Raw genomic sequence first — 12,484 nt, forward strand, 5'->3', positions numbered from 1 at the left:
AACTTGGTGATGAGTGTTTGCGAATATTCGGGCCCACCATGCGTACCTGGTGGAACATCATATCCTAACTAAAACCCCAAACCACTATTTTGATTTCATATCATTGCTATAATAGTTTTCCTTTTCATCCATTTCTTGAACTATATTAAAGGTAGCTTCACTTCATTTATGAGTCTAACATGTTTTTTTTTGCTTAAAAGGTGGAATAACCAACGCAAACTGTTGAAGGATGATCTTATAGAGAGCATGACCCAACTCTTTGGACCTCATGCATTCAAGAGAAACAAGCTCCTTGAAAAAGCTGGTTTATGTTTGAAGTATATTAGGGACCAGTACAGAAAAATTTTACGGGATAACCCCAGGTACGAGTGTCTGCCCTATGTTCCTGAGGCTGAGTGGCAGGCTCTAATTTTGGATGGAAAGTATAAAGTTGACAAGAAAAATAATAGTACACCAGTGGAGAGTACAACAAGGAATGTGATACTATTGAGAATCTAATTATGTACTAATTAACCTCTATATTTATAATATCTAACATATTTGAAACTTTCCATAGATTGCCTGACACATCAAAGTCAACAAAGGCAAGACTAGAAAAGCATGGGACACACAAGCTCGCCTCTGGTGGTTTTTTGAAACTTCAAGCAAGAGTTGTAAGTATTAGTAAATGAAAAATTGTATCAAATTTTTTATATAATGTGATGGGAAATACTAGGACTCCCTTATTTAGCTCATCAATTATAAATAGGTCAATAGAGTATAATAACAGTAGTGGATTTTCATATTCAATATAAACAATTCAACAATTGAAGTCAGACTCTGCAATCTAGATTAGTGAAGATTCCTTCATTTACTAATATGAAATTATTTAAAATCTCACCCTTGATGTTTCCATTTCCATAGATTTCAAACTGATCTTGGGGAGGAGCAAGCTCAGAGGGATGGGTATGATAAAAGTAAGGCCACCTAGCAATAGAATTGCAGCAGAGGCAAGTGTATGGAATGTTGGATGCCTCAATTGCCCTCCTAACAACTCTCTTTTCTTTGTAAAAGCTCAGCCCTGGTTCTACTGGATTGGCTCTGTCTATATCATGCCTAAATTTCGAAGGAACAAACCTCTGCATCAAAGTTCAACAATTCTTAAGTCTATTATAGTTAACAAGCATTCATGGTAATAATGTTAGGGTCCTATGTTCTGACCTTAATAGTGCCAATTTCTTTAATGGCGTCTACAATCTTAAGCTGATCTGTAAGTTGACCACCGCCCACAATTGAAATAACAATATCAATGCCTTGCATGGCCTTTACCATTGAATTATGATCACTTAAATCTCCCTGCAGAACACCCATTATAATAAACATGCACATTAATAAGACCCATTACAGAACATGTAGACATTAATAAAACCCATTACAACACAAATTTTTACAACTATAATATAGTTCATGATCCCAACCAAATTATACTCATTGATAAGGAGATCACTGACCGAACACCCCTTCTTAACATTATTTCTAAATACCCAACTTCACAACAAGATAGTCAAACATGATTATTTGTGAGATGACCACTATCTAACAATTTAGCAAATAGCTGCAATAGTAGTTACCATGAACAAACAAGCAAAGCTTAATCATATATTCTAAACCTATATGACCAATCAAAATAATCTACAGTCTGTAAAATCAATATTTTAAACAAGTACACACACTTTACAACTGTGCCATACATATCTACCACAAAATCTTAGTTATGAACAGAGCTAGTGACATACATAGACAATGTTAACACCAGAATCTTTCAATTCATGTAGGCACTTTTCTTTGGCAGAATCATGGGCAGTGATGGGTCTAATGAGAGGATAGGTAGAATGGCCTGCATTTATAGCTGCAAGAGCAACAAAGCAACCAATATAACCAGTGGCTCCAATCACTAATATTTTACTTTTCTCTTTGTTCACAAAATCCTCATATGAAGAAATCTCACAAATGGAGGCCATGGTTGAGATTGAATTTTCCTCCAATAGTTGAGAATAAAGGTAGTGATTGAAAGAATGAGGGAATGCAACAACACTTGCAACCATTTTTATTTCCAAAGAGCTGAACTAACTCTTACCCAACTTAAGAATTTGGAGAAAATATGTTGGTACAAGCAAAGCATACAAACACACAACATTTATATAGTAGATTGCTCCATCAAAACTGCTCGATTTTTCTCCTATTATATTGTGATGGATATAGATGATTTGCTGTTTATTGTCAGGTAGACCTCACGTTGCTAACAAAAGAAAAATACAAGTTGAGTATTAAATGTTTTCAGCACTGCCCATTACATTAGACTTTAAAGTTTTAATTTTTTAAAGAATAGAAATAATTGCGATTGTGATGGAGTGAAATTGGATCCTCTAGGACTCCCAAAGACCAAAGACAGTTTAGAACAACTCCAACATGACCAAAATAAGGTGTAACAAGGGTTGGAAACCCTGCTAACTATTTACCATTTCCTTTTGATATTTAAACTACCCTCCATTGGTTGATGAAACAATGCAAGTAAAGTTCACCATACCACACAAAAATGTAGGGCTCAGAGTTCAAGAGATGCCTCATAGAAGAGGATAAGAGAATTGGCTTCCAACAAGGCTATAGAGCTGTGGCTGAATGGCTACAAGCTGAAATCAGTGTGGAAGGTTCTAATAATGATGCATCTGAGCCACAGGTAAATAAGCTAAATGAAATTTATTTCAAATTGAATACTTTACCAATTAATCTATTTGATGTTAAGTTCCAATATAAAGTGAGTATATATGTTTTAAGCAAGCAATGATAACAATGCATAGGATGTTGGAATGCAGCCTGACAATCCTTCTACACAATCTGTGGATGCCAAAGGTTCGCATGATGTGCATCCCAGTGGTGGAGGTATACATTTGCTATAAATTTTTTTATATGTAATTGCAATTGGTGTTTGGATTAATGTAACATTTTGTATAGCAGCTATAGAGGATCGAGGGGTTGATGTTCATGACTGTGTTGATGTTGAGTCCAGACAAAATGATGTGGTCAGATCAGGTAATGAGTGCCATAGTTATGTTATTTAAAATAATTAAATACTTGTAACAATTATAATAAATTATTTTAAATTTAACTCTTTTATTTGTTATTGCAGAGGAACCCCCTTTGCAACAGCATAGGAATTTGAGATAATCAAGAATAGAGAGTAGAACAACTGATAAGGGGGGAATTGATGATGACACTGATGCTCCTCTTAGAGCTTACATAGAAAAAAGAAATAGAAAGAAAAAAAAGAAATGATTGTCATCTACATACCTTAATTGATAATGACTAAATTTTATGTCTCAATGAATTTAATTATGTGCTAATGAATGTTCATGAATTATGTGTTAATGCAGAATATTGATGAATGTTGCATGTTAACGAATCTAATGTGTTAATGAATGTTATCATGTGATATTGATTGAATGTTACATTTTATTAATGGTTGAAAGAATGAATGAACGTTAGATGTTAACGGGGAATGTAGAGTGATGTTAGGGGGAGGGGGGTGGGGCCAAATGAGCTTCCACCTTCACATGGTTGGCCCTGTTCAGTAGAGAATATTAAACTATTCTCGAAACAAAGTGAAGCTCAATAAGATACTAACAATAGGTAGAAACAAGAAGCAATAACAAGCTCCTTCTAGAACATAACTCTTACCAATTATTGCTATCTTCCCCACACTAGGAATCTCCATCATATTCTCATATGCTTGCAAAAAAATTAGAATAACAAACCAAAATAACTCATATTTTCATGCTTCTCCATGCTTGGAATATAATCACCTTGTTTAGCCTTCCCTTGGCTCTTCATATCCATTGTCTTCTCATCCTTAGTCTCTTTGCACCTTGAGACCTCTACTGCTATCTGCAACATATCTTCACACCCTTTCCATTTGCCTTGGTATACCAACTCTTGGTTGGTGGCTATTCTATCCGATTCATTCATCATTGTCTTTGTGAATTTTCTTTGTCCAACTTTCAATGGACACCATATAGAACCAATCAATATCATATCTGCTTCTCCAAGCCTTGTTTCTTTGCTATTTACATCAGCATTTGTACTTTTCATCTTTGTTCCAATCATCTCCTTTCCCTCAAGCCCTTCAAGACCTAATTTTTTTTGTCTTCATCAACATCCTTTCTCTTTACCTCTGCTACAACCTTTTGAACCTTTTTGGTGTTAGGTTCTCCTTGCTCTTCAACACTTGATTGCTGCTCATTTGTTATTTGTCCTTCAAACGGACAACTTGTCTTCATATCATCCTTTTCTAGGTTGTTTTCCTCAACCTCATTCTCATTAGCTGTTTGCTTCAAAGCATCATCCTTTTTGATCAAAACATCTTCCATTGCTTCACCATGTTCCTCTTTTCTTAGGAACCTTTCCCTCTCAAAGATGTCAATGCTTGCTGACACCTTCCAAGTTGTCTTGTGCTCCTCCAATGGTGTTAATACCATCTTCTCTCCATTATTTGTGAAAGTGTAGGTGTTCTTTCTGCCATCATGTAGGGATCTCTTCTCAACCTACCAAGCCCTTCCTAAAATTATATGACAACCACTTAAAGGTACAATGTCACACAGTACAACACCATTATATGATCCAATGGTGAAGGGAACATAAGCTTGCTCCTTCACATCAACACAACATCCAACATCCAATCCTTGTGCTTTGTAAGGACTAACATGTGCTATTCTTGGTAGATTCAAATTTTTAACCATCTCAAATGAACAAGATTTGTAAATGAACCACTTGAAAAAATAACCTTTTAAAATTTCATAGATCCAATCTCTAATCTCTAAACTTTTAAAATTTAATAAAATTCATATTCTGACTTGTTTATTATTTGACAGGTTGTTCCTGGAATCATGATTGTAACTTAGTTTCATCACAATGATCCTTATGAACTTACATGTACATTCACTAACAAGTAACTCTAGATGAAACTTTAAATTTATTTATCACATTTCAACATTCTCACCAAAATTTGAACTACATTATCTCATGATTGTTGCAGAGTACCACTGCTCACATGTGAAATATGCATCTAGATTACTGAACCCTTCTTAAAATTAGTTTCATTGAATTAATATATGTTATGCTATCACTGGGTGTGTGATTTGAGCATGAGAATAATGTCATATGCTCTAAAGAGCCAATTTGAGACAAGCATCTACCTTTAGGTGAGTAATTTGTAGTGATCTACTAATATCCTAGAGATCATTACTGGTCTAATACAGGTTTGTCACTTGGGCATGCTTAGTAGAAATGAGGATTTTCTATTGCTCATAAAACCTAGTAAGCATATGATAGTATTTTCTATGATATTTATATTGAGTAGAAATCGTGTCCTTACTATTTGTGAAGTGCTAAAATGTTTTTCAACAAACATGTTTGGTTTCACCCTGAAAGCTTTAGTTACCCCCAATAGGTTGGCTATCTGACACTTGAGGCATTTGTTCAATTCTTGGATGAGTTTCAGGAGGAGAAACCTGGGGATTTAGTCCTGGAAAAAAATGAACATGAGATTGGATGGCTTGAAGCTAGGAAGCCTTTATATCCAACAATGTTTGATCCTGTACTTCAAATTTTTAGTCATGACCAACCACTTAGTTGTCTGGGAAGACCCAGGTATGTAATTGCATTGTATTAGATATGGTTTACATTTTTGTCGAGATTCTATTACTACAAAAATGTTGTGCAGTCTATAACTTCTAATTGTATGGTGTTTTAACATAATTTTTGTTTTAATTTGATTTAGTTAGATTGAAAAATGTCTACATAGTTACTGCTAGAAGCTCTTTCAATTTTCACCTAATGGAATGTAGAAATCTCATGTCTTCAAATGTTTAATAGAATATGTATATGAATTTTGCTCACTTTCTTTTATTGCAGGTCAATTATTCAACTAATTTTTTGGGATCAACATTTGAACTTCCATTTTCAGAGGTTAGAAAGTTAGGCTTAGAAACTCAAGTTATCTTGAACCATGCCTGGACATCAATGTCTAGTTCAAATAGTAGTAAATCTACAGAGGAATCTCAATCTAAGAGAAGCTCTAAGGTATTCTTTTGGTCAATAAATAAATTTTGTTCTTGAATTGTGTTCATCGTTGAGGTTGTATTGAGATTTGAAATGATCTATTGTTTTAAGTTCTTTCTATCAAGCTTTTGAGTTTTCTCTCCAATTCATGCCTTTTTGGATTTTGGATTTTTTGGACTTTGGTTATGGTAGTTTTTTATAACCTTGTGAGTAAAGGAAAAAATAATTGGTTCTAGTTTTTAGGATTGTAACAAGTCCAAGCAGGTCTACATTCCTCATTAATAGACCAATAGTTTATGTTAAATCTATTTATGCTAAAAACAAAAGGCTTCTAGGAACATCAATGTTACCTACACTACATAGTATACTGATTGTTCCTACTTCAAAATATTTTATTATGATCTTTGAAGAAATTTAACAAGCTTAGATTATTTTTGTTAGTGAAGAAACACAACCCTCTGAAATTCTTTCCACCAAAGCTTAAGACATTGATAGCTTGATCCAATTTATCTTTACTGCAAGATGGTAGTCCATCAACACGATCATCAATTTTTTTTGGCCTGGCAGGAATAATATAGTTTTTCAATATTTCTATATGTTTATATTCCTGATTTATTGTCAATTGTTGCTGATATCATTCATAGGGCATATAGGGCATATTGTAGGGTTCTTTGGAGCCATACCTAAAACAATATTATGATAGCTTTATTTCTTTTTAGTCTTCTTGCTTCATTCATGTCAGTGATTCCTGCAAACAGGTTATTCATGAGTTGCTCACGGTACAAGGTTCTGAAATTTAAAATTTTTAATCATTTCATTGATTATATGGTTATATGTGGAATTTGTGTATCTTTTTTCTGTATGACAGGCAACTGGCTTCATGGAAGAGCGAAATTGAGAAAAAACAATTAATACTTACATACGTGCATATACTTGGTTTTGTGTCATTTGTTGCTGGTTGCTGATACTAGTTTAAGAGCATAGGATGGTTTAATGTAACCTTGATCTTATATTTAATATGGCTCATTAGATCTACTTCCTATTTCCTTTTTATTTTCTCTATCCCTTGATTTTAACATTGTGTCAACAGAAATTAATGGATTAATCTGAGTTGTGGTTCTGATGTCATTTTCAATTTATCAATTCTCTTTTAGGTCATATGTATAAGTTATTAATGTTATATTTGTGTAGGTATTGTTGTATGGTGGACAAGTGACCTCATGGAAGAGTGAAAATGGAGAAGAGTTACTTTTCATGAGTAGTAAGGTGACTGTGACATCACTAATGAATTCATTATTTATTCCTTAGTTACTAATTAAGAAACTTGTAACTTTATAAAACTAAGTGGTTTGTCATTCATTCACAAACAATAAAGAAGCTTAATACAATCATGGTGTTATATGATAAAAAATTGCAATTACAATTAATATTTTACAAATTTCTTCAACGAGTAGAACTTGTTAGTGGCTGTGTGGGTGCTCTTGAAGTTGATGATATTGATTCAACTTGAGAAAAATGACCTAATGTCATAGATCCTGACGATCTAATGTTGATTACTGATCTGCAATAAGTATCATTAGAATTTCTGTAGAGCAATTTGCAAGACCAAGTAATCACTATTATAGATACATCATAATGTAAAAGTGATATGTACCATACTGGTATGAAGTTATTCACTGTATTTGATATCTTCCTTATTGAAATGTGATATGATTGATTCTGTTTGGTTTGTAAAGACGTTGGATATTTATTTGATCTCTGTCTAATATAATATTGCACCCTTTTGGATAACTAATCCGTGATTAGTATTTGTGATCAGCATGATATAATTTAAAGAGAAAACACTTACATTTTAGTATCAAGCTTGTTTTATGAATGAATGGAGAAAAACTAGCGACATATCCATTTCAGCTTTGTGTTTTTTACTGTTAGTATTTGATTATTAGAACATAACTATACATCCTTGTGAATTGGAGTTTCAGCAAAGATTTAATATTATTTGGATTTCTTTCTTATTGTAGCAAAGGTTATGGAGGACCTGAACATTCCAAGAGGTGTTCGGCGTGTGCTTTTTTGAACACCTAATACTGATAGGTATTTTAAGTTTTAATAATATGGATATGTATAATTCTAGTTTCAATACAATCTTATTGCAGGTTGATAGATTTTCTTAACAAGTTTTCAAAGTGTTTTCTGTAAAGTCATTGTTGACTCTAGTTCGATCATCCTGACTTTTAGCTGCAGGTGCCTTGCCTTTGGTCAAGCATAAAGCTTTCCTTAGGCCCATGTAATATGGTGGGTAATTTGTTGGGTTTCTCCTTACCAATGAAAACTTTGATGTGACCCTTACTGTATGCTTTTTCCATGCATAACATGAATAAAAAACTAGCAATACTACATTGATGTGCAATGGGTACACAATGGGTAAAAAGATGTTAGAAAATGATTGATTATGGTGTTCTTGTTCATGATGGTGGGAGCACACATTCTGGTCATTATTTCTTCTTTTTTGAGTCACTTAAACCTTTCAAAATTATTTTTATGCTGGGAACTCTATGTTATAGTCTTAGAAAAGTATTATATTCATTAACAATTGCTTTAATCTAGCTTGTAGGTGAAGTGCACACAATGTTCTTATTGCTCAAATAAATTTGATCCTTTCTTAGATTTGAGCCTAGAGATCATTCGAACAGATTCCTTGTTGAAAGCATTATCCCATTACACGGCAGTGGAGCAGTTAGATGGGGGTGTGAAAAGAGATCAATGTGAATGATGCAAAGTAAAAGTGAAGGTTCTAGAACAACTCAAAATTGATAAAGCACCACATGTTCTTGCAATTCATCTCAAGCGCTTCAGTGTAGTTGGATCTAGAGGAAAAATTGACAAAAAAGTAGACTTTGGTTGTACGTTGGATCTCAAACCATTTGTTAGCAATTCACATGTGAGTAGCCCTTACTGTAGTGCCTGCCCCTAGTTTACATTTTTCGAGCTACATTATGATATGATTGCCAAACTCTTTTAGGCCAATTTATGTTTGATGGGTAGTATTATTATTTTAGAGATTATCAGATGATGTTTACACTCAGTTTATTATATGATGAGATTAATTGGTACTCTATATTTCATGCATGTATGATGATTATTCAATGGTTTCAGTTATCAATGATGATTAGTTAGATGGTTCATTATTCCATGTGTTTCTTATGGATACTTACCCCATACTGCATGTGTATGGTGTGCGTGTTGTTTTATTTATGTATGATGTTTCTGATATGGTTAAGGAAGGGAGTCGTAGTCACCTGCTAGTCGGGATCTACACGATGCACCACTTCCTGCCATTGCCTGTTTAGCTTAGAATATTGTGTTTGTACATGCGTGGATTTTATGCAGGTTGCAGGTACCGGGTATCGACTTCCCTGAATTGTCAGGATGAGCGTACCCTATCGCACTGTCTCAATGGTAAGAGAGGGGAGATAAACTCTTAAGTCCAAATCCTAAACCCTTTAGCCAATTGTCCTAATTGATAATTAGGACAAGTATCTGAGTTAAATACTCTCCGAATGCATCAAATGATGTAATTTGGTGATTATAACCCTTGTGTTTGATTTGGTATGTATTCTTCTATGTTGGGTTTTCGTATGTTGCTTTATGAGTCCTTGGTGTATTTTCTATTAATTAAGTCTAATTAAAAAGACTAATTAATGTTTTAATTTAATAAGGAATTATTATGATATCTTTATATTTAATTAATTAATTAATTAATTAAATAAAAGAAATAAAGTTGGAAATTAAAGTTTAAGATATATTTAGAACAGGATAATATTTATTTAATTTAATAATAATATATTTGGAGTTCATTTTTAAATAAATGCTAAATATTATTATTATTTAAATTAATTAAATATGTTATCAATTAAGTTCTAAAATGAATTAAAAGTTGAAAGATATTAATTTATTAAGAATTCTAAATCGCATGATCTAAACATGAGTTAAATATAAGAATTAAATTAAAAGATTAAATTATAAAAATTAGTAATGTTATTTTAATTTCTTAAAAGTGCACATAAGATTTAAAGTAATAAATTAATTAAGAATTGAAGTCAAGTGAAATTTTAAATAAAGTTATTTAATCATTCAACTTAATGTGCATGAAAGTTGAATGCAAAAGAATTAGAAAAGATAATAAAAGTTAATTTGGAGTTAACTGAGTTGTGCAAAGAGTCTTCTCGGGTAAACGCACAATTAGTGCCCCGAATTGAGGAGAATTTGCTTATCACAATGAGAGGGTTCATTTTTGAAGGGAGGATTAGAGACAACATTTGAGAGAGGAATTTGGATGCGAATTTTGGGGAGGCAAATCTTCTCACAATTCTTGGGTGTTTGTGTGTTAACATCAGGTTCAGGTAGGGTCTTGTGTTTTGATCATTGCTTGAATTATGCAATTTGATATTTCTGTCTACTTCGTGATTGTAAGAACTTGTCTTTTCAAATTTCATTGTATGAATGTGTCAATTCTTCATTCTGGACCTTTTTGCTATTCATTTTCATCTGTAAATCCAGGTTTGAAAACCATTTAGAAGACCTCATTCAACAGTTGAAATAAATAAGAATTAAATAAAGATTTGAGTTTGAACTAAATGGAATTTGAGAAATTTAATAAGGTTAGGGTTTTGAAATTGGATGAAGAAAACTCTAAGTTGGAAAAATAAATATGATTGATTTATTTTATTTAAATTTTATGATTGATAAAATTTAATAAAATAAATTTACTTGAAATTGATTAATAATAATATATATGAATTTATTTAAAGAAAAGATTTACATTATAAATTTTAGGTATTTATAAAATCTGATTAGATGAATTAATTTAGTAAAATCAAATCAAATCAAATATTGAATTAAACATGTATGGGAGATTGGATGGTTTTAAATCAAATAACAAAATCTTAAAAAAAATATATATATATTAAAAAAAAAAAAAAAAAAAAATATTATAAAATATATAATTTAGTGGGGGGGAGGGAAGTACCCCGTACCCGCCCCCACTGTCGACGCAGGCCGACAATACCTACGTCGCAGGTACTGCGACGGCAGGTACAGAGTACCTGCCGCCGCAGGCCCTGCGACCACAGGCCTGCGGCCAAAGCCGACGAGCTATAAACGTGGGAGGATTTAAATTCATTTTTTTATTTTTATTTTTTTTATAATTTTTTAAAAAAAAAATTTATCAAAAACGAAATTTATTTAATTAAAAATTTTAAATAATAAAAATTATAATATATATTTAATTTTTATAATATATTAAACTTTATAAATATTAATTACATTGTTATAGTTGTAAATTTTAATTTATTAATAATTTTGTTTAAATATTAATAAATTAACAATTATTAGTTGGATTAAAATAATTAATTAGATCTAATGAATATTGATTAATTTAATTATAATTAGTTTAATTAAGTTAATTAATAATAAATTTTATTTGACTAAATTACAATTTGGATATTGATTTAATGAAAATTATTATAGAACTGGGTTATTCGAAAAAGGGTAGTTGTGAAAACTTTGTTACTTGAATTCGACATTAAACTAAATCACAAACCTTACCTTAACTTAAAAAAAAAATACTTTCAGATCCAATCTCTTGACTTTGATTTTGTCTTTGTACTTTGAATGTTTTGGGGTTGGTTTAGCGTTGACCAGTTTAGGTTGTTACCAGAGGCTCGGGGTTTGTGAATGTGATGTCTTGATGATTTGGTCTCGATCTTTCTTAAACCTGACCATGGTAATGTGATGAAGTGCTCCATGACATGATTGTGTTTACTGTTTGTGATTGCTTTCCAGTTCCTTGTGTGAAGCTGAGATGTATGTATTTGAGAATACCTAACTTAACCATTTTTGAGTCTCGATCAGTTATATTTGATAACCATTTCTGAGTCTCGATCAGTTATACTTGTATTACTTTCTGGTTGCTCATTAGAGAACCATTGGATTTTGTGACTTATCATTGATGCCTTCAGTTGCTGATAGAGAACTGTCGTGATTACTTGATTACTATTTGATGTTATCTGTTGCTCATGAAGAACTGATATATTTTGTGGATTATCCTTTTTTGATATTTTCAGTTGCTCGCATAGGACTGAGATGGTTTTGTTATGATTCTTTGATTTATGAGTTCATGAGCTAGGGTAGGTTATCTATGTGTAGAGTCAGGAAGTGGCTTGCAATGGGGGTCGGAGCCCTAAGAGGCTGCCTTGAGAAACCCATTGTAAGTCGTTTTTAATAAGTGAAAACATTTACACTAAATGAGAGAAAATGAACCTAACAAGATAATTGTATGTTCTCTCCCATGCCATGAGTGCTAGTACAGACTAGGATGGGGTAGAGAGGA

General features: G+C 32.4%; 1 protein-coding gene across 1 annotated transcript in view; it reads right to left on the reverse strand.

Moving 5' to 3' along the window:
• Positions 1 to 1,166: 1,166 nt before the first annotated feature.
• LOC149551158 (uncharacterized) overlaps positions 1,167 to 12,484 on the reverse strand; it is a 13,619-nt gene continuing 2,301 nt past the window's right edge. Inside the window, exons 3-5 of the mRNA XM_089790062.1 lie at positions 2,603 to 2,640; positions 1,776 to 1,944; positions 1,167 to 1,335 (exon numbers count right to left, since the gene is read on the reverse strand). Coding sequence (XP_089646188.1) covers positions 1,189 to 1,335; positions 1,776 to 1,944; positions 2,603 to 2,640 — 354 coding nt within the window. The 3' untranslated portion in view covers positions 1,167 to 1,188. The remainder of the gene's footprint in view (positions 1,336 to 1,775; positions 1,945 to 2,602; positions 2,641 to 12,484) is intronic.

Source organism: Cupressus sempervirens, chromosome 6 (assembly GCF_028749045.1).
Source record: "Cupressus sempervirens isolate cs-2001-9-10 chromosome 6, ASM2874904v1, whole genome shotgun sequence".
Taxonomy (NCBI): domain Eukaryota; kingdom Viridiplantae; phylum Streptophyta; class Pinopsida; order Cupressales; family Cupressaceae; genus Cupressus; species Cupressus sempervirens.